The 26669-nt window shown below is 42.2% G+C and overlaps 1 protein-coding gene across 3 annotated transcripts in view; it reads right to left on the bottom strand.

Annotated features, from left to right (window-relative positions):
- The window catches only part of mdga1 (MAM domain containing glycosylphosphatidylinositol anchor 1), a 148641-nt gene that overhangs the window by 83085 nt on the left and 38887 nt on the right, over positions 1-26669 (bottom strand). For all 3 annotated transcript variants that reach the window (XM_086107280.1, XM_086107279.1, XM_086107281.1), the window contains 2 exons: positions 20152-20291; positions 656-830 (listed from right to left, as the gene is read on the bottom strand). In XM_086107280.1, coding sequence (XP_085963406.1) covers positions 656-830; positions 20152-20291 — 315 coding nt within the window. The remainder of the gene's footprint in view (positions 1-655; positions 831-20151; positions 20292-26669) is intronic.

Below are 26669 nucleotides of genomic sequence, written 5' to 3'. Positions count from 1 at the left end.
AACAACTTTCTTTAATATGAGCCCACAGCAGCAGGAAGTTTCAAGTCTAATAATGGCTTGGAATGTTTGTGTGGTAAGAGTGGCCAGAGAAGCATTGGGTTAGGGAGCCCGTACTGCTCGGACTAACTGTTGTAAAGCTTTCATAAAGGCCAACTGACTTCACTTTTCATCCAGGAGCATCTGACACTTTTTTTTCTTTGGCAATTAAAACATATTCAGTACCAGCCAATTCTAGACCAAGTCGGAAAAGACGTTTAAAAACGTCTTTGGGAGTGAATGAGTTAAACCCAATCGGAGGACTACACACTCGAATTATCTCTGCACTACACCAGCAGGTATATTATTATTATATATTTTTTAAGATGTTGCATCCTCTTATCTTCACTCGCAGATACAGAAATCCTGCTTGCGCTATGAATCTGTCTCCCCTTCAATCCACCAGCTGTTCTTTTCATCCTCTCCACTGCCAGTCATCAGATACTCCTGGAAGCCATTCCCATCTGAAATCTCATCATCCCCGCAGTCTGTCTTTCATCTCCCTCTTCCTTCAATCGCCCTCCATCATCTCATCACTGGCGCTTCCTCGGCCGTGGGAATGGCTCAAGTGAGAGTCAGATCCATGTGGAAGGAGTGTTGCTCCTCCATGTCTACTTACACTGCACATCTACGCGGATGGACTTGATGGCAGCCACCCCCACCCCATTGTCGGCTTTGCAGTAGTAGCGACCCCCCTGCACCCTCTGGATGCCTTCGATGCGAAGCCTCTCGTTGTAGATGGACGTCTCCTGGAATTTATCCGAGGCGCTGCCGGCCGTCTTCGTCCATCGTACCTGAGGACAAGAAATCTGTTGAGGTATTATCAGTCCAACCAATCATGACAGATCAATAGAAAACAGAGACAGAGACTACAAACATTCCTTCAAAGTGATATCTGAAAACTACATAAATAAACTATTTAAGGTATGGCATGATGGTTCTTTAGCTTCCAGCTCATTTAAATGTATTGATTTTCGATGCAATTGCCCAAAGAAAATATAAACTTTTTTTGTACTGGTTCTTAAAGGGTTAAGCACCCTTCAAATAAGTCATGTATGGAAGGACATGGCTTATCAAATCATGAAGGGCATTTCTTTTGAATGCCAATAAGCAGAAATGAATATGAACTGGTCCTACAGTTATGAGTTTGTGAGACTCCCTGATTAAAGTTCTCTCTTCATCACTTGTGGCGACGAAATCAGCCTATGCCATCGAGTGGACACACAAACCGTGACACTAAGCGCTGCAGCAATTGTGGCGTCCGTGACGCTGAGCGCGGACCATTCACAGTGTTTGCGACAAACTCTATCAGGATTTTCACGCTTGACTCACGCCATCAAAAGACACGAAGCATTCTCTCCCCTAATCCACTACACAAACATACACTCAGATACACGCCCGGCCTGTAAATTTATCACGTTTGACTTTTATTCTTACTGTGTGTTTGCATATGAGTGTACATCCCATTAATCCCCATTAACCCTTCTATCGGTTATCAACCTCTATGAGGCTATCAGTTCTGTGGAAGAGGTCAAAGAGGATAATGGGCAAAAGTCACTGCATGTACAACGTGTGCGTATGTGTGTGTGGTTAAAAAAAACGGTGCTATGGATTAGTGGATTATCAAGGCCCATGCAAACGCTTCGTGTCTGTTTATTCAGCTCTGTTTGTAGGAGGGATTTAGATCAGGCACTCTGCCATTGATCAAACTGGTCAAGGTGAGCAATGACCCAAACTCTGCCTAGCCATGCTTTAGTAACTCCACTTGTGATTCACTCTGTCTGTGCATTTGCGTGTAGCTTTGTAAAAGCCAAGTGAACATTATTGAAATGTCTTTTAAATTTGGCACGCCAAAGATAAGAGTGTCGCCTTGCAAATTTGAATGAATGAAAAAAAAATCACCAAGTACTGTAGTGAAATTTCCAGATTACAAAACACACTTGATTAAAAGCTGCGACAGCTAAATTTAACCAGAACAGATTTGGATGTTGTCCGTTGCCAGCGACGGTGGGAGTTAGTAGTCAGACAAACTACAGAGAGACGGTGGTTGCGCGGCAGAGATTGCTGTATTTATGGCACTTGGTCCCTATTTGCCGATTAAACGCTACTCAAGAGGTTTATTTTCACTCCACTACATACTATATCCTCTCCATTTGCTCCTACATTGCCGCTTACTGCTAGGCGCACACAGACTTCCACATTCCACATGCGCACTCCAACCGCGAATAGCTGCTAAATATCCAGTAAGTGGTCTGACTCGGGACAGTTTCATTGGTCCAGTGTGACGGGTTTGTTCAGTTCATTGGTCAGATGAGACGTGACTATGGGGAAATCGATTGACGACTTGAAGCTTATCAGTAAAAATTCATAAATAAACCATGTCGCATTAAAAGCCGCAGGGTTCAAAGCGTATGAAAAGTAGTGTCTTATAGTCGGGAAAATATGGTATACAAAAGCCATCCATCCTTTTTCTGATCCGCTTTATCCTCACAAAGGTCGCAGGGGGTGCTGGAGCCTATCCCTGCTGTCTTCAGGCAGTAGGCGGGAGACACGCTGAACCGGTTGCCAGCCAATCGCAGGGCACGCAGAGATGAACAACCATCCGCGCTCACACTCACACCGAGGGACAATTTGGAGTGTTCAATCAGCCTGCCATGCATGTTTTTGGAATGTGGGAGGAAACGGGGGGAGTACCCGGAGAAAACCCATGCAGGCATGGGGAGAACATGCAAAATCCACACAGGGAGGCCAGAGCTGGGATCGAACCCTGCACCTCTACACTGTGAGGTCGACGCGCTAAACTCTCGCCCACCGAGCCGCCCTGGTATATAAAATGATGTATACAATTTTTCCAAAGAGGGAGTTGGGGTTTCCTTTGTTTTTGCATCATGAGTGTGTTTAAAAAGTGCTGGAATTCACTTTGGAAAAGTCTTATAACCCCTGTCTATGCCTTTATATCAGGGGGTATACTTGCCTGTATTGCAGGACAGGTACAACTCAGTCAATACTAAAGCTGTGTATAATTTTTTGGGTGACCTGAGAGGCAGTGAGTGTGAGTCCAACATGTAGTGGAGGTCTTTGTAAGCCAAAGGTCCTGTGTGTCTGTGTGTGTAAGAGAGCTTCTTTGTGAGTATATGTGTGTGTGTGTGTGTGTGTGTAAGAAAGAGCATGAATAAATATGAGTGCGAGACTGTAGTCGGCGCCTATATGAAACACGGCTGTCAGCTGTGTGACGGGCAGAGAAAAAGGTGGTGCGAGTTCTTCCACCGGGGAGGTGGATGAAGTGAAAATACAGTGGAGTGGTGAGGTGATAATGTGAATAAAAGAGATCTTGAATGTGATGCAGATGACAGGCAGCCGAGAGAGGAGCTTTTGTCAGCCAGTGACACCAGCAGCTGAATGCCATCACCTGCACGCGCGTTCCTTCCTCAGACCCCAGTCGCCATTCTTCGTCTTGCTTTCTTCAACAGACGTGTGTGTGCGTGTGTGTGCGCGCACCCAAGTCCCGTGTGGATAGATCTATGTGGATATCTTTCAATGCTTCTTTTCAGCTTCATCTGTTCAATGCCTGGCGGTTCCTTTTCTTCCTTTGCCTTCTTTTCCAGCAAAGTCTAGCTCTCACTCCCTTATCACATCTTGACTTGAAATCGACTTCATCTGAAGGATGCACATTCCGATAGACAACCACATTTACATTTCTTGTGAGCCCCATTTTTTCAAAGGAACTCTTAACTTTTTGTGTGTCGTGCAGTCCCCCAGAGAAATGGCTTGACATGAAATGCACTCTGTGTTCAGCTGTGTAGCTCCACATTGACTCGTTTCAATCTGAAAATGTATGCCTTGTCAGAAAATCACAGGGTGGAGAAGGGAGTCAATATTTTGTGAATTAAATGACATATAAACAGCCATCAAAATGCCATAATAGCGGTCACCATCCAAGTGCATTGTGACAATGTCGTCACGGTTACGAAAACAAACAGGGTATTTTCATTTATTTGTTTTACCTCAAAAGAGATGATTGTTCAAATGTTTTAACCTCAATAAACTCAAATATCGTTCATAGGATATCTTTCAAAATAGACCTCGTTTTAGCCATATTTTTTGGACTTTAAGTTGGTGCAGTTTTCAAGTCGCACCAGTCGAAAAATGCATCATGAAGAAGAAAAAAAACCCATATCTATCTATATAAATATATATATAAGCCACTTCAAAGTAGGGTTAAGTCGCATTGTGGGGGAAATTCCCTTTACAAAGACTGAGACCAAGAACTGTAGAGCGCAGACTCTCCCCAAATCCCCGTTTCCTAATCATGGGTGCATTTGGAAATATGCTCCGAGTGCGCACTGATTCACTCCAACCATTTAGAAAATCAGAGCATTGTTCAAATGTGCTGTTTGGTTATTCAGGGTGCACCCAAAAAAATAAAAAAAGGACTGTCAGAGCTCAGGGTGTTAGGCAGTACAGATGGCAACAGTTCAGTTTATCACAAAAGTATCATTTCAAACCAAAGCTACAAACTGCGAGTTTTTCCCTTTATTGTGGCGCAAGCGATAAACCAGTCTACGAAAAGAGATCCTTTGGCGTTTGCTGTATTCAGCACACCAGAAGAGGCGAGAGTTTTGGCAGGGCAACTCATGGCTACGTCACCATGGCAACATATGTGCTCACTATGCCGTGAGCATCCTGCAGTTCCTAGCAGAGAAGAACATGGCCATGCTGGAGCAGCACTGCCATGTATGGGCGGCTTTGGATGCAAGCATTTCTCACTGGACCGCTACTATTAGTTTTATTTGTGAGGGTGTGACTGTTTTTATCGGAGGACGGCGCCATCGTGGCTACAATCAAAGTGCTCTTATGAGGAATTCATGAAAGACGGAGACGTGTAAAATTCCCATTAGCGGTCACATCTTGCTGGTAGTACATTAAAAACTGCTCATTTGAAATTCATAATCCATCCATCCATCCATTTTCCGAACCGCTTGATCCTCACTAGGGTCGCGGGGGGTGCTGGAGCCTATCCCAGCCGTCTCCGGGCAGTAGGCGGGGGGCACCCTGAATCAGTAGCCAGCCAATCGCAGGGCACACAGAGACGAACAACCATCCACGCCCACACACACACCTAGGGACAATTTAGAGCGTCCAATCAGCCTGCCATGCATGTTTTTGGAATGTGGGAGGAAACCGGAGCACCCGGAGAAAACCCACGCAGGCCCGGGGAGAACATGCAAACTCCACACAGGGAGGCCGGAGCTGGAATCGAACCCGGTACCTCCGCACTGTGAAGCCGACGTGCTAACCACTGGACTACCGGGCCGCCTATTCAACCATAATGTTTCACATATTCATATCATAGAGTCAAAGGGGAGGGGGGGCAACTTTATATGCGATACTATTTTAACTTCCAATAGGTGACAATACAGTATTAACATAGCTTGTTATCCAAAAATGCTCTCCTCAAAATATGTTGGACCTTAGAGCTTTTCGATATGCTGGCCCCATTATAGAATAGAATAGAACTTCTTCGTCAGTGTCAGACATCTCCCAATTAGCGACATTGTGCTAAGAAATAGAAGCAGACAATCATAAAAGAGACATACAGTATTTAGCCTATTTCCAGAACGTAGAGCTATTCGCATTTGAAAGACTGCCTACATTATGATGTGGGAAATAGAGGGATTATTTACGAGAGTATCAACACTCACCACGACTACAACTACAGTACTTTGTAGCAGTTTCTCCAAATAACTATAAAACATAATTGCTTGATGTATTCATTTTAAAATGTAAGAAAGTCAAATAATGTCACAGTGGCTATGCATCCTTCAATCTGTCTGTGGCCCTCGGAGGAAAAAGTTTGGACACCCCCCGGTCTATCCAGAAGGATCACTTCTCAAGTTTACTTTTATTTGTCTGTATTAGCCTCGGAAACTTACCTTTCATCATCCTTCTGTGTCTCTCTCACTCTTTCATTCCCCCTGACATTCTGTCCCTACATGTAAAAATATCTGTCTGGCCACACACAGGAACACACACACACACACACAGCTTCTAGCCTGCTGATCTGTCTGAGGGCTGCTCACTTCTCTCATCAGAATGACACATCACAACAGGATCCAGCAGATTTCACCCAACTGCTGTCAGACTTCTTTGGCCCGCTGTCCAAAGTGTAAGCTGTCAACACGACTAAACAACACATGAGAGGCCTGAGCAGTGAACTGCATTGACTGTAGTGCAGAAGAGGGAGGCAAATATGGGTTTGACATCACTTGCTAGCTGTCTCAATGACTTGAAATTTCTCACACCAAAAAAAAAGTGTCTTGGACCAGTTCTGTTATTAAGCCCCAAAGGTATTTTTAAAAAAAAGGGCCTTTTCAAGTCCATCTGACTTGAAATTTCTCACACAAGAGCTTGCTTAACACAATCACTGTCATGAATGTATTTCTAATGCAATCCAACTGTTTTCAACTAATACAAAACATATTCGCTCAGACGGTAGGTGGGGAAGTGAGTCTCACCAGATTTTTCAGTGAAATTCAAGTTAGTAAACCATCCAAGCCTACCAGACCCCCTATAACAGTTGGATCATGTTGCATTTTAGATCAGCACAGATTTTGAGTAGAAGATAAAAATGTGGTGAATCTTGACTTGTCACGTTGGCTACAAGTGAGAGAAATGCCCACGTGTTGCATCCTGATGCTGTCATTCAGTCTCAAGTTAGAAAGAGTAGCCAACCTGACAATCTGACTCCACAACTGGGCCTGTTATTCAAAAGCCTTAAGTTTACAAAGTTCTCATATCCCTCAATGATCTGACTTGAATTTAAAATACAGCTTGTTAAAAACAACAACAAATATGTCAGTCGAACACAATATGTCAACAATGGCAAGTAAACCCACAATTGCAACACATGAAATTAATTTCACGGTGGGTGACCTATGCTTCATGTTTCAATGCAACGTATATGCCATTGAAGGATGTATCGAGAAAGTCAACGGGGTCCATAAGGTCCAAAATCCTTGATCAGCATTTAACCCATTTACATACTGCATTTACATATCTGACAGGGTAATTAAAGGTCAATAACCTACCAGCTTTGCGATTAAATTGCCAAGCAGGGCAAATAACAGGAACAGGATCAAGAAGCAAATCCACAGCTGACCATGGCATTCCTTATCTTAATGTGGATCCAAATTCCAGTTTATTTGCTATTTTGTAATCGTCCACGTCCTCTACCGGTCTGTGGACTTTCCATTCTTATGTTCGGTGTTACGCAACCTTGAAAATTAAGCATCAAACGTATCTACTGAGAATTGAATCCGTTCCTTGTCTGACATCTTTCAAAGCACTCGCCGTCAGGATCACTGCGGCTTGCTGGTGTGCTAAAAGTTCGTCATCCTTTATACTCCCCCTCACAAACCCATTATAAGCTTTGTTATGCCTGTTGTCAACTTCGTCCATTTATGCATTTGTTGATGTAACGCCCGCGGAGTCAACGATACAGTGCTTTATCCATCCAGATGGCTCACTCACCGTGAATAGGCTTAAGATGGTAATCCTGTTATCAGGGAATGCTACTTGGCGCCGGCGCACAACCACACACAGACTCAGAACCACACACACACACACACACACACACAGTCTCAGAAATGCGCACTGTATGAAAGCACACAGGCTGCATAATCTACTCCGAGTGAAGTACGAGAGCGGTAAATGAACAAAGTCAGTAATAAGACAAACTGTAATAAATTGTATTCAATGAATGAATTGCAGATTCAGTGGATGCACAGTCGAGTGGTTATTGATGAAGATGAGTGACATTAAGGGCTCTAGTTTCGGCGCCAATTCTGTGCGGCACATGTCATAACTGCCGAAGCGGTTTGCACCGGATGGCAATTGCAGACGAACGCAGGACGAAAAGAGGGAGGGATGAACTGTTGTGGGAGTGGTCATAGCCAACTTCATACAAAAATAAACATGATGTTAACAAGTAAGACCCCCTTTTCCACACTGAAAAGTAAATACTTATTAACACTTGTCATTTGTTTATTTTTGAGCAAAACATGGGAGAATTGCCTTGTCTACCGCATTTTAATCACGTGCCACCAATGTGCATGTCCCAATTAAGAAAATGCAATGGATCTCTTGTTTTTTTCAGTGCATGAGTCTAAATTTATACTTTCCTTGATTTACCATGTTGTGTTAATTGGGCCTTTTTTAAATGTGACTTTACTCAGGCTTCCAATTGCTTTCACTAAAAAAATGAACTTAATATGATCACATACACCAGCTGCTATTTTACTCGACATGAAATCCACAATTGCAGATGCCACCTCGGTTTCCCTAAAGGATGCCAATTGGTCCACAATCAGTTTGAACCTTGCCAAGGTGGATTTGTGGGATGTCAAATGTGCATTCCCTCAAATCCATCTTTTAAGGAGAGTAATGCAACTTTGCCACGCGGAGCGAAGGTGGAGCCGCGCGGCACTCAATAAACCTGACTCACTGATATTGAACACGCCTTCCCTCTCTTTAACCTTGTCATACAATATGAATGACTGCATTGGTCATTCTGCCAGAGTAATATGATTCCCAAGCTGTGATAACTTTACAGGAAGCAGAGGAATCATTGTGTTTTAAGGATGATGCCATGTCTGTTTATCGCGTTGCCAACCTTTGGGGGGAAATTACAATTTTCTTTTTTTTTTCAACATGTTTCACTGGTTTTAAGTCTCAGTCTTAATTGACAGTGATCTGCCGCTAACTTCCACAATCCGCCACGTTGCATGTAAAGCTGATATTGTGATTGAAGGATGGAAAAAGGTATGCACCTATGGACAGACAACCATTCATACTCACACCCGTGGACAATTTTGAGTCTTTGTGTCACACCGTGGTGAGGGTCATTTGTGTTTGTCTGGTCACTTACTTTACTCCTCTCGTTTCAGGTCACTTAGCCTTCCTCCTGTGCCAGTCCGATTGCCACCCCCGCCCTGATTGTTTCAACCTGTTGCCCTTTACTTTGTGTTTAAATGGTCCTTGTCTTCCTTTATCCTGTGCCAGTGTACTTCGTCCTTGTGCGCGCACTTCAGCCTCTTGCCGCAGATCTGACCAGTTCTTGCCTTGTTTCCACAGCCTTGCCATTTTAAGTTGATCCTCAAATAAATATAATCTTTTTACTTGCAACTGTGTCCTGTGTCTAAGCCTGGTTCTGGCACTTTGGAACATTTTGAATGTGAGGTAGACACATTAACCTAGGGGTGAGCAACCCATGGGTCTGGAGCCGCAGGCGGCTCTTTCATTCTTATGTTGTGGCTCTGCGTGGCTTGGGAAAATAATTTATATCCTATATTGTATTCCCTTCATTCAAAATAAGCGTCACATTGATTTGCAGGCGCTGTGCGCAGGGGCTCAGGAACAGAAGTCCTATTAACCAGGTAAAATAAATATTCATGCAGTTATTTTGCAAAATTTTTTTTTCGTTGTTTACTGAAATAGTGCTCTTTTTTTGCTCCCCATTCCATTTTTAAATTCAGGTCAAGGCTACACTGCATGCTCCAAAAGCCGAAAGGATGACGGCTCATGGCATTTTGGTTTGCTGGAAAGTCAGTTCTAGAAGTTCAGTAGTCTTAGTTCAGCTTTTAATTCCTCAGCGATTTCTTTTTTTTGTAAGAGTTCAAAATGTGTTTTCATCAATAAATTTTTCTGAAATATGGATGGACTCATCGTTTCAGATGTCAAAAGGTGTTTGCGGCTCCCAGTATTGTTTTTTTCCGTGGAAGCCGGGTCGAAATGGCTCTTTGAGTATAAAAGGTTGCTGACCCCTGCACTAACTACTGGCCAACTATGCTGCTCTTGGATATTAAAATTAACCCATGTAGGCTATTTACATGCCACATCTTTATTTGAACCTCAGAGAGAGAGAGGCCTCCTTTGCAAGGTGTGTTACACCACAGTAGCAGACACTCAGACATAGACAGATACACAGTTGAGGAGTCCAGTACAGGAACCCATAAATATTGAAACCATAAATATTCAGCGTTTGTACTGATTTTTTTCTTCACTTTTACTGCTTCAAATTAATTTTATTTCTATCTCTATGTGTCAGGCAGGATGCAGGTGCCAAGGCTGTGCAGCTCACACTTTTAACACCTTCACCAACACATTTTAAAGTTGTCCTTGCTATCTGTCAATTGGAATTGAAGAGTGGCATAAAAAAAAAAAATAAGATGACGGTGCAAATAATGTGTTTTAAAATCTCCCTAATGAGGTGTTGCCTAAGTGATTGCAGAGACGAGAATCCGCAATAAAAGAGATGTATGCCTAAAGCCAAACTATGTCAAAGCAACAGGTTGTGCTAAAATCCAGTGAGGTCAGTAAAGCGGATCGGAAGATTGAAAAAAAAAAGTAACACCAAATGCGGGGAGCTGGTGTCATACTTACAATAATGATTGGCCAGCCATGTGATCTCAATCAATTATTTATAGTTACTGGGAACATAAAAACAAGAATCAAATGCTCCTTTACCAAGTTCCTTCACCAAGAAATTATCTGTCAACTCTTCCACTGGCTAGCAAGCAAATGAAAAGTTCATAAAAGAGGACAAGAGGACAGAGGACAGAGAGAGTTTGTGTAATTGTCCTAAAAACCAAAGCACTGTGTCCACATAACGAAAAGGCTCCATTGAAGCTCAATTATGATGAACCCACACAAATATGTCCCAAACAATTGTGAATAAGCTTTTCATGTACAAAATGTGCAGCAGATGTTCCACCTTGCCCAGTTGCTTATTATTTCTCCTGAAAGCACAGAACCCTGGCGGACCTTTTTTCACTGACGTCACTGATGTATTTTTTCCAGTTCACGAGTCTGAAAAACTCATCTGAGGTCGAACACGCAACGGCGAATAAAATGGACAGATTTTGCAAGCCCACCTTCTTATCTTGGCTCCTTCCCCCGGCTTATTAGTCCTTTACACTGTACACCATTCATCACCAGCACTTTGCTCTTGGTAATCATAGCTTTGCGTATGCATAGCCACTAAGCAGTTCAGTTCACTTCAGATCAATGGATCCTGATCGGGCTTGCATTTGCACTGTGGGATGGTGATAGTTGCATTAGCTACATAAGGAGCATGATCAGTGGCGTCGCTTAGATTAAATAGGACAAATGCGATACAATGCAGTCCTACCGAGATGTTTCTCTGCAAACAAATAAGAGAAGAGGCGCAATTACTGTACCTCTCGCCATCATAATCCACAGTCAGTTTTAAATGGCCCCTTATCATGGCAAGTCTAGCGCAAAATGCAGCCTCACTGTACACATGAATCGAGTTTTGGTTTTTTTTAGATTTTGCTAGACTTTGCACAGGTAGAATTGGGAGTAATGTGGGATAGATCCTAGCGACATCAATCATTTGCATCAAAATCAATGCAGTCGCAGCGCGGTGCAACCGAGTACGCCGTGCAGAAATACAGAGAAATAGACTCACTGGAGTCCGTGCATGACATATGCAGGTAAACTGCAAGATCTACTCTTGCGGATGAGATATTCGGCCGTGCATGTGATATGGGCAATTGCAGACTGCCTTGCACCCCGAATCATGCTTTCGCGTAATGCCAAATTGGTGCATGAGTTGTGGGCAACTCCATGTGCTCCATGGAGTTGCTCCATATGGGCAACTCCATGCACAGAGAGCTGCAATATAGCCCCCAAAATGTTGTGCTCAGAGACTTTTAAGCATCGCTGTTTGCCAGAGGCACTGTAATGGCTACCATATCTCCGCGTCTCATCATCTCCCCGTCTGTCCCTCCATCCAGTCAAAGGCCAAGCTGGTGACCTTGTTTGTGTCCAAGTCATGTAGCCACTCAGTGGCTGTGCAGCCTGACGCAGCCACCCGATCAGCCCGCCCTTCTCCTCACCATCGATCGCCCTCCACTCAGCGCTCAAGGACGGAAATCCAAACCCACATTCCAAACCGCGGCTCTCATCACACAGCCCCCTCTTTTGTCTCTGTCTCACCACTTTTCTCTTTTATGGTTAGCCCCACGTACCCTCCACACACACACGCACACACAGACCCATGTACACACACACACACACACACACACAACGGCAAGCTCAAGGTTGCAGTGACCAGCAGAACCATGAATAAATAATAAAGTGGGTAGGAATCACTTTCAGAAAAGCCATTTACTGTCCTATTGTGTTCTTGAAGAGGTGATGTGAGTGAGTGTCTCAGTGTGTGTGTGTCTGTGGTCAGTGCGTGTATATGCTTGTGTGTAACAAGAGGTTGCTGAGTGTGACTGGAACGTTTTGCTAACTAAAAGCCTCGCTGCCCTGGGAGTTCACTCTCGCGATGCAAAAATCACCTTTGTGTTGACCTCGCCTCTTATTACTTTTTTCCTTCTACAGCACTGCTTACTTACATCGTTTGTTCTTTCATCACGTGTTACATTATGAATATGTTTGCAACTTCCTTGGCATGTCAAAATATACCAAATACACCACCACATGAGGCAGAAAAAAAATCTAGCATTTTTTTAAAAATGTATTTTCATTTTAGGTGACCAAATTACCAAAGAAGTCGTATGAGTATCACAAAATGCAAGAGAAATAGAACAAAAGAGGGTACAGGAAGCCTTTGTGAAGTCCTGGTATGCTGTAAAAAGTCTCAGTCTGCTAGAGGCAAAAACTGATAAGTGCTGATACTCAAACCCACTGCGTACCGTCCCACTTAAAGCAATGGCCCTCACGTAAGAACCTTTCTTGGTGTCAGTATATTTCACGAAAGTGAGCAGTGATGACTTGCGAGACTTGCAGTTCAGTCTGAAGTGAAGCACGGAAAGAGAAGCGAGAGAAAGTCTTCAAGAAGAACAAAAGTGGATCAAAATGATGAGAGGGATGAAGAAGAATTAGCAGCGCTCGACATGACAGGCGAGAGGGAAGTAAGAGGCAATCAACAGTCGAGAGGCAAAAACAAAGACTTTAAAGTGAGAACGTTATTGGCAGTGAAGAACTGCCATAATATGTGAAGATGTGGGGCCGAAAAGAGAAATGATCAGATGGCCCTGTGAGTGTACGGAGCTCTCTTTTCAATCCTATCTAGCTCAAGCAAAGGTAAACAATCATTCTTGATAAAGGAGAGGACAAATCCTCAATCAGCCTCATTCTGGCCAAAGGAGCTTTCTATCGGGCTGCCCTCACCTGCTTAAATTGGATCCTCCTTCGGAGGGAAGAGTGAAAGCAAATGGAAAGCGATCTCATTCAGGGAGGGCACGGACAGAAAAAAAAACCTCAAAAAAGATTCTTAATCAGGACATCTTATGATCTTAAATGGAGCTATTAAACTTGCCACGCTGCTGTTCCAAAGCCAGAGGATATGGATGAAAGATTTTTGAATGAAATGAAACCACTTATCTAATAAATGAACAACGACGCTTTTACGATTCTGCGTGGCGCCTTCATCAATAAATGCGTTTAAATGTTGTCGGCACAAATTTGTTGCCGTTTTGTCTCTCTGATGGCAGCATACAGAGAGGATTATGAGGACGCTCTTGATAAACTGGAATGCAGTCATAAATAATAAAGCAGCCAGAATAGACCGAGAGCACCCACAGGCAAATACCAACTTCTGGTAAGAGGAGGGGGAAAAAAAAAAAGAAATCACAAGCTCAACTTTATGTAACTTTTGCGGCCGTTGACTGCAGAAAAAAAAGAAAATGTTTTTTAATCTTTCTCATTCTGTGAATCTTTGAAATTCATTATTCATGCTCCTTTTTCAAGGTTAAACACCATTCAACGATTTTAACATCCATTTTTCAGGTTCTCCAGCACACTGAGAAATGTTACTGAATAAAAATTGGTTATTAAGTAAATTGACAAAAACTGCTATCAGTCATCACAAGTGACAGCTTTGTCTGCTTACCAAACAGTGACCCCGCGTTGAGGTCATCTGACTCATTGTCAACAAAGAATCATCTAATTATTTCATAACTACAGAGCCGACCCTTTCATGAGGCTCCCTTTCGTCAGTTTTGAATATGACAGGAACAGAACTGTAATTAAAATCCGGCTTTAAAGTGCACCGATTGCATTTATTGTTCAAAGCTGTTGTACTGTTGGTAATAATGTGCCCAAGAGCACAATAAGACTTACCCGAGACGAGAACGAAGCGAGACCAAGACAGGACCAGACTTTTGGGAGTTGACACTGAGCCAAGACTAAGGGTTCAATATACATAGACAGCTTTTCGTGCACTTGGGCATAAAAACTAGCGCATCTTGATTTTCGTGCGAGGGCAAGTGTAACAAGGGGAGCAAAAAAAATAAAAAATAAACCTAACTTGGAAATGCTTCCTCTTCTGCATTATAATTAGCACCAATCCAGAGCCCAAAGAATGAAACAAGCTTACATCAACAACAGGGCAAAACTGAGACAAGCTGAGACTGTGACAAGACCAAGATCATAAAAACAGTTTATCAATCATGACGAGGTTGAACAGTTTAAAATATATATATATACTCCCTTTAATGCCCGACCCATCAAGGAATAGCCAGAAAAATCTGATTTTTGGGAACTGAGATGTTCATTAACCCTTATAACCAAATCCACAAAAATATTTTTTCCCATATTATTTTGTTTTAGATATTTGTTGTATCACATTTATAAGCATTATGTAGATTACATCAAAAATGGAAAATTTGGGGAAAATCATATTTTAAACCTGCAGTATCAAATTTGATACAGATGATTTAATGTACTATAAAGAATGAGTTACATAATGAAAATGCATGTATCAAATATGATACGAAAGGCATTACAGGGTTAAATATTTGTGAGAGCCAAAAAACACAACGTCTGCAACTCTTTCAAAGCACAACGTGCAAAATCCTTTTTTTTTTTCAATGCGAGTCTTGCACTCAAAATAAATAAATAAATAAATACATCAGTGTAGGCATTTGAAACTAAAAGGTGAAACAACTGGCCGAATAATGGAACGTGGCATCAGCAACAGCCAAAGTATAATACATATAATACAAAATATATTGAATTTATCTCCTTTTACTGACTCACCATTGTCCCCATCTTTTCAGGGAGTTGAAGACCGCAGACTTTGCACCCCACTAGTTTTGTTCTTCGGAGTGGAATTATTGCAAATCGTATGTGAATTGAAAAATACTCCACTAGGTACTGTAGCCACAAGAAGGCGTCAGCGACTCAAGTCACATGATCAATAAAGCTGATGGAGCGCTTCGGAAAGGCAGTATGCCCAAAGGGAGACAACTGAGAATGCCGCAATGTGCTTATCCTACACGAAACCTTGCCACAGAGGTCAGCGCAACTACTTATTACTTCTATTTTATACATTTCTCTTCCATCGGCCATAACCAGGAGTTCATGTGGCGTGCCGCTTGGAGAAAATGGAGAAAACGTGTCTTGTGGATGCCAAGGTACGATACATATTTTAAATTACACATGATGTCAGTCAAACATATACTGAAATAAAATTGAATTTCACTGTAAGTAACACGGAATTTGTATCTCCCTATATTGTTTTATCAGCTTATATGTGGAAGATTTCATCATTGTCGCTGCCCTTTTCCTTTCCTGTCTGGAAATGTGTCTGTGCATTCATACGTCTCTTTGCCACAAACAATCTAAGGCTTGTACCGATACGCATATACAAAAATAAACAGCTGTTATTATGATGTAGAGCAGTTCTAAACCGCTGCAAACAACAACCGCAATTATGGCCATATTGTTACGTTCAAATGTCATCCAAACGAAGCATTTTCTTTGTAAAGGCAGATTTTTTTTCTTTTGAACAACTCACAATAAATTGGCAGGTGTGCCAACCTTCAGTCAGGCACATTCTGTCCCCTCGTCATGTTGTTTTGATTTTAAAATATTTTTTATCTCCAGTTGACATAATCAGGGTTCGAAATTAACTTTGTTGACCACAAGCCAATGTGGCTGGTGACGCTCTAAAGTTATCAGCCGAAATACAGGCATTCGCACAGACAATTTGCATATTGAACATCATGATGTAGGCTTCTGGCAGAGTATTTATTGGAAATGTAGGAGTCACTGCCAGGGGGACAAATGGTCGAAAACAAACCATAGTCGTTGGGCATTGGTTGAATTTGATCGATTCTGGTTCCAATCATCTTTTTGCATATTTTCCAGGAAAATTAAGGTTGCACAACACTTGCGGTCCTCAGCGTGTGGAGTTCCCCTGGATCGTGAAGTATGACCAAAAGCACACTACCACCTCGAACAACTGACAATACACTTTTCTCCATCTTTCCGCACCTCCAAGAAAATAAAAGTGTGTTTTTCCTCTTTGTTTTTACAACAGTTATTACTCCAGCTCTTAGAGAACCTCCCAGCCCACCACCACCCAAAACATTTTTAAAAAACTGCACAAGACAAGAGGGGCTGGAGCACACGCACTTTGTACTTATAAACACAAACGGAAGAAGAACAAGGAGTAAACACACAAGCACTGTTTTATTCATGTTGATGTGATGCTAGTGGACATGCACCCGTGAGAAACACTGCTTTTCTCACCTAACATACACACACACACACACAGAACCTACACCCTGGAGTTCAACACAGGACACCAGATGTTTCCGACAACATCTCTATTTGCTCTCGTTGCTCATTATGCCCCTCAGAAAGCCAGGTTGTTGTTGGTTTCTTTTTTTCTTTGAACATTGGTGTTATGTTTGTCACAGGGCAATTTTCACAGATTCTTCACTAAACTTGTTCGACGGGTGTAGCACGCACCATGGCAGGAAGCCTTTAAACCTAAGGGCAGTTTCTAAACACACTCACACACACACCACACACACACACACCACACACGCACGCGCACACACACATTTTGTTACTTTCAGATCAGTTTGCTTTGTTGTGAAATGCTCCTGAGAGGGAACACAAACTAATTCTTTCCATTGGAAATTCCCTCAGGAAAGAAAAAGCTGTGACAAAATCGGCATTCAAGCAACACTTTTGGGATGGATAAAAAAAGTCATCTGTTGCTGGGGGAAGTGTGTCTAAGGGTGCTAATTGCTTTTGATTCTGAGTCATATATGTGTGAAAGAGTTTCCTGTCCATGGCTTAATCGGTGGGTGTTCGCATGAGACACTTTGAAGCGGTCGAGTACACCATTTTGTTTTGTTAAACTTTTCCAGACTTATGCAAGCTGATAGTCGGCAAAGCGCAGACTATGAGTAGCCTTGGTTTGGTCACCAGCTACGGGGCACAGACGGACAAACACTCATACTGATATTAGTATTGAGACACTATTTGATCCCCTTGCTCGCTGTGTGCGCCTCTACACTATCAACGACGACAAAGAATCTCACCAAAAAATAAAAATAACTCAGGCGCCACCTAACTTTCCAGATGTCAAAAAAAAACAATCGTTCTGTTTATTACGCCAGCTGTAATAAAGCTCCTGAAGAGCTCCAATGGAAACTATAAATAAAAATACCCAGAACCCAAAAGAAAACCTGGCAATATGAGACAGTTTCCTGTTTTTTCATAATGTGTTGCATTTTTTAAATTGTTATGATCATTATTGTTATTGTTATTATTATTATTATTATTATTATTGTTGTGGAACCCTCACACTGGAGTTCAAGCAATGTGGATTCCGGACCTCTTCATTATATCTCCAGACTCTGGTGCCTTCATTTCCAAATAAAATGCTAAATTGAATGTAGTTTCCACAACCCATGATAGTTTGGGGCGCCACGTCATCTGCTGGTGATGCTCACTTTGTTTCTTGAATTCCACATCTTCCAGGGAGTTTTAGAGCACCTCATGTGTCCCTCTGCTGAAAAGTTTATTTTCCAGCAGGACTTTGCACTTGCCTACCCTGACAAAGGTACAAAAATACGGTACAGTGACCACGGTGTTAATGTGCTTGATTGGACAGCAAACTCCCCTGACCAGAGCCCCGTGCAAAATCAAGAGAAAGATGAGAGACGCCAGATCCAACAATGCAAGTCAGCTATCAACACAACATGGGCTTCCGTTACATCTACGAATGCCCACCACTGTCAGTTTCCGTGTCCGTATACAAAACAAGAATCCCAAAGGAGCGCAAGGGTATGGAGATACCACAGAACGAGGCAGGCTTTAAGTGGGTGTTTTGTTGTGCTTGTAACCTTTATTACATCTGGAGTTTCTACCGAGATCAGTCTTGGAACGGAAGCCAACATGTGCGACCTATAAAGCCGCTGCGTAAATTCATTTGTTCTCCTTCACTTCTCGCCAGATTGGCTTTTAAAAAATGCGGTGCACTTTTCAAGTGAACCGGCAAAGTGGATCGAAACAATCTCACTGTCGTTTGTGAGAAGGATTTGCTTTTGTCCCAACACCAACAAAATACAGATGATCATGAGTAGAGAGGTCGCATGGTTTCGGTGTCTATCCGAAAAGCTGCAGAGGTGAAAGAGGAAAAAAGATGTGTATGTGAATTCTATCCAAACCAGGCTGAGTTTTGGTCGCAGTGTTTTCACCACCAATATGCTCACATTTATGAGGTGATGTTTGTCCCAAACGCTACACCCCCCACCCCCTCCTGTGTTAACACTCGGTGCTAATACATCCTAACAGCAAAATCCTCATCAGGCCCGAGGCATTGTTACAATTGCTCCTGAAAAACAGCACTAATGTGGAAGCCACGTGGGAGATACAAAATCCTGCCATGAATTTGCTCCAGCGTAAGCAAAGATGGCCCAGTGATAAAGGTTAAACAATGAGTGAAAGGTTTGATGGTACAGTCACAACATACAAGAAGGCTGAGACTTTTCAAAGAAATGTCATGAAAAAAAAAAGAATGTGTAACAACTGACGGTAGATGCAAAATAATGGACATGGTAAAGTTAATTCAAACAGGCCTTACTGCGATTCTAAAGGGAAAATGTGAAGTGGTTGGGATGAAAATCAGCACCTACAAATCTTGAGATCATGGTCCTCAGTTGGTGAGATGAAATACTGGTCCAAGTGGAGGAGTTCAAGTATCTTGTGGTCTTTACAAGAGAGAGAAGAATGGAGTGGGAGCTCAACAGGCGGGTCGGTGCAACGGTGCAGTGATGCGGACGCTGTATCGGTCCCTTGTTGTGAAAAATGAGATGAGCTAAAAGGCGAAAGTCTCGATTTACTGTTTGATGTACGTGACTATCCTCATCTATGGTCACAAGTTGTGGGCCGTGACCGAGAGAACAAGATCCTGGATGCTAGTGGCCGAAAAAAGTTCGTTCTCCAAGGTTTCTCTTAGAAGTAGGGTCAGAAGCTTGGTCTTCCAGGTGGGACACAAGAGTAGAGCTGCGACTGCTACCACATCGAGAGGAATCAGATGAGGAGTCATCTCCTCAGGATGCCTCCTGGACACCTTCCTGGTGAGGTGTTCCAGGCACGTCCCACTGCTAGGACACCCCGGGGATGACCCAGGACACACTGGGGAGACTATGTCGACCGGCTGGCCTGGGAATACCTCGGGATGCCCCGGAAGAGCTGGACAAAGTGACTGGGGAAAGAGAAGCCTGGGGTTCTCTGTGAAAGCAGCTGCCCCAGCAACCCGACCCCGAATAAGCAGAAGAAAATGGATGGAAGGATGAATGAAATGGAAACAATTCCTGAAATATTATTGAGAATGTTCATAAAAGGTTCATGACTGTAACTGTGTTCGTTTTTTTTTTTTTAATGCAGAACTCCCAACACTAAATATAGCTAGCAATAGCCGTCGTTCATGGAGCATCATTTTCAAAATCATATGTACAAAATTACAGAATGCGTTATCTGGAATCAAAATGGCCCAGATGTTATACCCCTACACGATATTTTATGGAAATCAATGCCGTAGGTGTTGCAGCTTTGCACACGGTCATCCCACAGGTCCAATCATTAAGCGCACTTAAAGAGCCCCAGGAGATCCACCGGTGATGCTTCAGAGGAAAGTATTTATCAGTATTTGCCACATTCTTACTTCACATTTGAAGACTTCCCAAGAAGGCAGAAGGTGTATAGAAAATAAATAAATAAAATCATAAAATAAAAAATTGAAAACAAGCGGCAGATGCAACTCAAGACGCAACTCACCTGTGGTCTCGGGTGCCCTTTCACGATGCACTGAAGCACAAGCGTGTCTCCTTCTTTGATAGTGTAGATCCTCTCACTGATGTTATCGTCCTTGACGTTGCACGCGGCACCCGAGTGCACAATCTGGGCGTTGGCAGGAGCTTTGGTGCGTGCACGGGTGGTGAGACAGACAGACCATAGGAAGAAGGGGGAGGAAAAGCACATTATGTAATCAGCAAGATCTCTGAACCGCGAAAAGGGCAAGAACGTTGTCTGAACACTGGCGCTTTATCAATACGTCACACATAGAAAATACACCAAAGAAAACAATAGAAAGACACAAAGGCATGTTATTGTGAAAGAAGAAATAAGGAACAACTTGTAATTTTGTGTACAGCTCTGATTATTAACTTTTTCGTGCGATGAGCAGCTGTCTCAGTGTGAAGAACTGACCACCTCTAAAATACAGCAGAACACCAAAGTAAGATCAGTTAAGAAAACCTTTATTGGTCTCACAATGGAGAAAGTAGGTGATTTGGCATCACCGTGGTAATGAAATAGACATTCTATTGTGGAAAGGATTTTGCCAAGTAGTTGTAATATTAGAACAGCATGGCATTTTGTAGAACACAAGTATGGCTTCATATTTTTGGAATTACTAAATAATGCGCAAAATTACAATTATTGTCTGTCATTTACCTGCTTCCAAAAAGAAACGCATTTGCTTACATATATCATACATCATAACTGAGTGCTATACTATACTATACATACTATATTGAGTGCTGAAATCTTTTTCTTTCTCCCCGCAATGCTGCGATGCAACACATACCGTACTGCACAGGGTGATTTTGGAATCTACTTCATTACTAATGTATCCCCCAAAGGCTCCCAGTGACCTATGAAGAGCCCTGGCTTGCGAGCAATTAACATCAACTGTCCTCACCCCACTGTGACGAGGGGAGACAGAAGTGAGGAGTGGGGGTGGGTGGGGGGGGGGGGGGGCAGACAGAGCAAAAACAGCGGGCGAGGAGGGAAAAAGGCCAGAGAGGAGCATTAAACCCCCGGGAGAGTCGTGGGAGTCGGGACAGCACAATGATGTGATTAGAATCGATTCACGCGGAGAACAAATCCTCACCGTGCTCAACAACTGTTATCACTCAACAGACAGCAAGCGAGTGGGCGGCCTGTTCACCTTACAAGTTCAGCTCACATCAGGTATAATGCCGAGGCTCATCTCAAGTTTAAGATTCAGCTTCATGTATCTGATTTTCTAAATGGGAAACAGTCGAAACAAAAGTCTAGACAAAATCCTCTTGATTCTATGCCCTTATAATCACGAATGTGTCTTGTAAGAACTTTCATTCATTCATTCATTTTCCGAACCGCTTTTATCCTCACTAGGGTCGCGGGGGGTGCTGGAGCCGATCCCAGCTGTCTTCGGGCAGTAGGCGGGGGACACCCTGAACCGGTTGCCAGCCAATCGCAGTTGTAAGAACTTAATAGTACAAAATAATTGCTTGTAAGATCATGTAGTCATGATGGAACTTCCACAATTAAATTGTTTGTGTGTATTGTGCATTTAAGAGTGCGTTTAAGAACGGCCACTCTACTATTGTACTTTGATCCCGTGCGCCTTATAATGCAATGCACCCTAAATATGCAAACTATTTTAAAATAGGCCATTAATTGCTTGGTGCGGCTTATATAGTGCAGAAAATATGGTATTTATATGCAATGCAATTTCATTGAATCATTGTTAAAGTACTTTCTTTCCCATATTTAAGTGCAGTGTCAATGTTCATAATGTTACAGTAGCAACAGCTTTGTATGCCCTGTGTACACATTATCATGCTCGCAGAACTTCAAGTCCAAGCATCCGAAGGATCACACGATTGAAAGAGCCTTGTGTGCTTGATCGTGGACCAGTGTGGGAATAAGTTCAGAAGACGGCGAGCTGATATGAATGGTGAATAATTGTCTGCTTGAAACTGATTGGCGTGTCTGCATTAGTTTGCCTCTCCAGAGAGGGAGGTTGGATGGACTGGCTCCTCTGTCTGCTCCCGCCTCCGGCGGCTTGGCAGCTTCGGTTGTCTGATCGGGAAAAGGAATGACGGCAGAGAGACAGATACACGGAAGATTGGAGCGGGAGGGAAAGAAGCGCGAGACAGAGGGATGATGAAGAAAGAGGGATAGGTGGGGGGGGATCACTATACTACACCGCTTCGGTAAGTTCTGACTGAAAGGTGCAGGCAAATCAAGAGAACCTTGTGTTACACCTCTGATGTACTATTGGTACACCGAAGAAGGTTAAGTGGCATTTTTGGGCGCTCTTCAAAACATTCAGTCCAAGTACCATTCCACCATGGCTGATCATCATTTTGAAGTGTACCTGCAGTTCCCTGTCTGGACGATGTATCCCTGGGCGAATTTATTCAGTGCAAGTCGTCCGAGTAAGTTCAGGCCAAAAAAAAAAAAAAGGTGCAATTTGGGTTCATGCTTTAATGCCAGGTACACCAACAGATATTACGCATATATTTAATGAGCAGACTGTTTGTGTTGACCCCCAAGGGAGAAACATTCACCAGAGACAGTTACCTTGATGACTGGGGTGGGAGTATGAACGGTTTTAAAGGGATGGTAGACATGAAAGGGTTCAAAGGAAGTAGGTGGCTGCTTGCTGTGAGAATGGTCAGTTTTGCAGTGTACAGTAGAGTGAGATGACTGGTAAAAAAAATATATATACTGTATATATATATATATGTGTATATATATATATATATATATATATATATATATATATATATATATATATATACTGTATACTGTATATATAGTTTGCATTTTGATAGTAAGTAGATCAACTTAACTTGACCCCCGCTTTAGTGTTTTAGAGTCTTCAATGCACATAAAATGCATATTTCGGATTTTGGGAGGAAACTTGACTGTCCAGAAAAAAATGCAAGCATTAGGAGAACAAACAGAAAAGATCCAAAGTACTTGAATATTGACTAACATGCGCTACGATCATCGCAAAACGTTAAAAACAGTTGGGTCAAAAAGGGACTGATTCGCAACTTGGGTCAATTTGACCCATCTTTCGGGCTGTTTTACGAAATGTGGGTCAAATTGACCAGAATAGCAAATTGGTCCCTTTTGGGTGTAAATATGTTTTTTATAGACCCAACTGTTTATAGTTTGAACCAAAATTTGTTGCCCTGCAAGTGACTGGCAACAACCCCAGCATGTACTCCACCTCTTGCCAAAGGTAGCTGGTGAGTAGCAAATGAAGACAAGTGCTACAGAATATGGGTGAGTGGTTAAGAAATGTGTGTCTGACAGTCTGAACTGGGACCGAATCTTATGTAGTGCTGTCACATTGTGAGGACTACATTAAGCAAAGGTCCCTCTTGTGAAAACGCTGCAAAATCTCTTCCCACTAGCACCGGTGAGGTGTTCTGTGCTGCTCAGACATGCATCAATTGAGTTAGCATGAAACACGACTATCAGTCTTCAGAAGGTGCTGCTCAAGCAGGAATCCATCCAGCTGTGATGATCCATCGATTAAAAATAAAAAATAAATAAAAGTCCCAGAGGACGCTGATTGAATGTGTTGTCACCACATGGTTGAAAACATTCAATGCACATTAGTCACATGTGGAACATAATTTATCTGCAAGTAGTCACTCTGATTAATTGAGTCTTCACAGACTGCCATGTTTGGGTTTTTTGTGTACATGTGACAGGACATCCCTCTCAAAAACTAACGATGACACTGGAGGGCTGCTTAAAAAGTGCTCGACAGAGCGGCGGTGGCGATGGGCGTGTCAGAGTGGCTGTTATCGTGCGTATTTGTGTGTCGCGTGTATCCGAATGCATGCGTCAGTGTTTCTGTGGAGGAATCCCCACGGAGGGTCATGAATCCGTTGGAAGGCGGAGCCACGCAGAATGTGATTGATATGCGTGCCTACTGCTCGGGTCTGCTCATGCATGCAGATGAGCTCCATTTCATTTTTCTTCGTTTACAAGAGGCCGCTGAGACGCTTTGGCACTTTCTCTGCTCTCATGGCAGGAAAGGAAAGGCTAACATAGGAGAGGAAGAAAGAAAACAAAAAGATTTTTAAAAAACGTTGCGGGTGTTGATCCCACCCAAAGATTCCTTCACAGCAGCATATAGACATCAACAACTCTTCGTATTGAGAGTGAAGCGATCTAAACAGTTCGTGTCATGACCTCCATCCAACTCCCATGAGTCCTCTTTCATGATAGCTCAATCGGGGCTCTGGATATCAAAACATGCCTGCTGCACTGATTTAACATCAACCTGACCAGTAAACGACCGTCATACATGAAAGGACTCTCCTTCGTAACCTTATTTGTGCTTTCGGTCAAAGTTTCTGTTTATGTGCTTATTCATGAAGTCCAAACACAAAAACAAGCACAAACATCCGCACTACACCCACAAGGACGATTTACGATTTAAAGCTGTGAAGAGGTTGTTTTGCCTGCGTTTGAATGTTTGTTTAATTGCATCGTAATTTTAAAAGCACAGCAGGTTTTTGGATAACATTTTGAGTGTATAGTGAACCCCTGCTTGATAACTGTTTGCAAATTTAGCTACTGTAATTCTTCGACAATAACACATTTGTTTTGCTAAATAAATAAATCAATCAATCAAAATCATGAGAAAGCATTATACACATGGACACGTAAAATTAGAAAAAAAAATCGTCACATTCTATAAATGTTTAGTTTGTGAAAAAGGTGTACTGTGTATTCATTCTAACGTGATATTCAATATGTAACGTCGCCAATTTATGCAGTACACAAGAACATTATTTTGGCTGCTCTCCAAGAGGATTTGTCCCAAAACGGGTCAGGGTGACTGGCAAGGAACAAGCAAACAGTCATGAAAAAACACAGTCTGTCATATTTTGCATTAAAGCGTCAAGAAGTATTTTCCAGAGCAAGTCTTTTTCGCCACATCGTCATTTCACAATGTGCTCATTTCGGACACACTCTGTCAAAATCAACGCTTACCTTACGTGCATTATTTGTGTTGCTAAACTTGTTTATGATTGACATTTTTCCAGCCACACTTCTAAATACTGCAGACTGTTATGTGTAGCTACTATAATTTCTTTGACCTACTTTGTTGGTGTTTAATCAATGGAGAAATTGATATGAGTACCTGAGTGAAGTTGTGTTTTTTTTGGGGGGGGAGTTGGTTTTTTGTTTTTGTTTTTTGTTTTTTTAATCATGGGCAGTTTTGTAATATCTTTGTCCAGTAGAGGTACAAACATGCAAATGTGGACATCACTTTTGTAAAGCGCTTTGGCACCATCGTCTCTACAACTGCAAAGTTGTGAAGAGTAACAGCGCTCATTACAATATATGTGACTTTCATGTACCGTATTTTCCACACTATAAGGCACCGAGTATATGGCACACTTTGAATGGCCTACTTTAAAACGGTTTTCATGTATAGGGCACACCGCATTATAAGGCGTATAGAATAGAAGATATATGGATGCGGTTGCATTATGCATCCACTAGATGGAGCTACGCGAAAGGGAATACAATACAATACAATACAATACAGCTTTATTGATATAGAGTTTACACAACTGCTGCAGCTGGAACAAAGCGCTCTACAGAACATTTAAAACACTACATCCAAGAAATTAGAATATTGATTCATATATAAGGCGCATCGGATTATAATGCTCACTGTCGGCTTTTGAGAAAATGTTATGCTTTTAGGTGCACCTTATAATCCGGAAACTACGGTAATTACAAACGAAACATAAAGCATGAAGTAGAGATTTGTGGTGGCAGTAATAATTGCACCACGGAGATTGTTGATTTGTGACAATGGTCATCTTGAGTTGTTATTTCCGTGAAATGATAAAATCAAATTTCGATCCCATTTCAGAAAAAAATGGGATCACCTCGCTCCTCTGTCAATCTTTGCTCCTCAATGGAGGAAAGACCTAAATTTCAAATAGAGAAATGAGTCCTGGCTGGTCCATCATGGCATCTGAGGGCATGTCAGATCATCTATTTCTAAAAAATGTCAACTTCTTGTTCTTTTCCTTTAAAACTAAGCTTGTAAGAACATGAAGCTACATCATCAGCATTACATCCAAACGTGATTTTGACTTCAACAGCAACTCTGTAGTTTTTTTTCTCCAGGATGAAAAGAGCGTCAAAGAGATGAGAATGACTTAGATCTTTTTTTTTTTTTTTTGTAGATGGTTGAGAGTGAAATGAGAAGAGAACAAGGGGTGGGCGTTAACAAACCCAAACTGTACAATGGGAAAAGTTTCACAAATGTATATGGCTTTGATCGTGAATACATGTAAGCTTAAAAACAAAGTTGATATGCAGGAAAAAAGTGCAGTATTTTTCAGGATTTATTAAATTAAAGTAATTGCAATCAATCCCGACGTAATCAAATATGAATATGAAAACGGTGTTACCAAGCAAACTATTTTGAGTGCAGCAGCACTCGCAAAAGTGACGGTAAAAGTTGTATT

Source organism: Hippocampus guttulatus, chromosome 3, assembly GCF_054856545.1.
Source record: "Hippocampus guttulatus isolate MCC_2025c chromosome 3, RoL_Hgut_1.0, whole genome shotgun sequence".
NCBI classification, from domain to species: domain Eukaryota; kingdom Metazoa; phylum Chordata; class Actinopteri; order Syngnathiformes; family Syngnathidae; genus Hippocampus; species Hippocampus guttulatus.
This window is presented reverse-complemented; position numbering and strand designations above follow the sequence as displayed.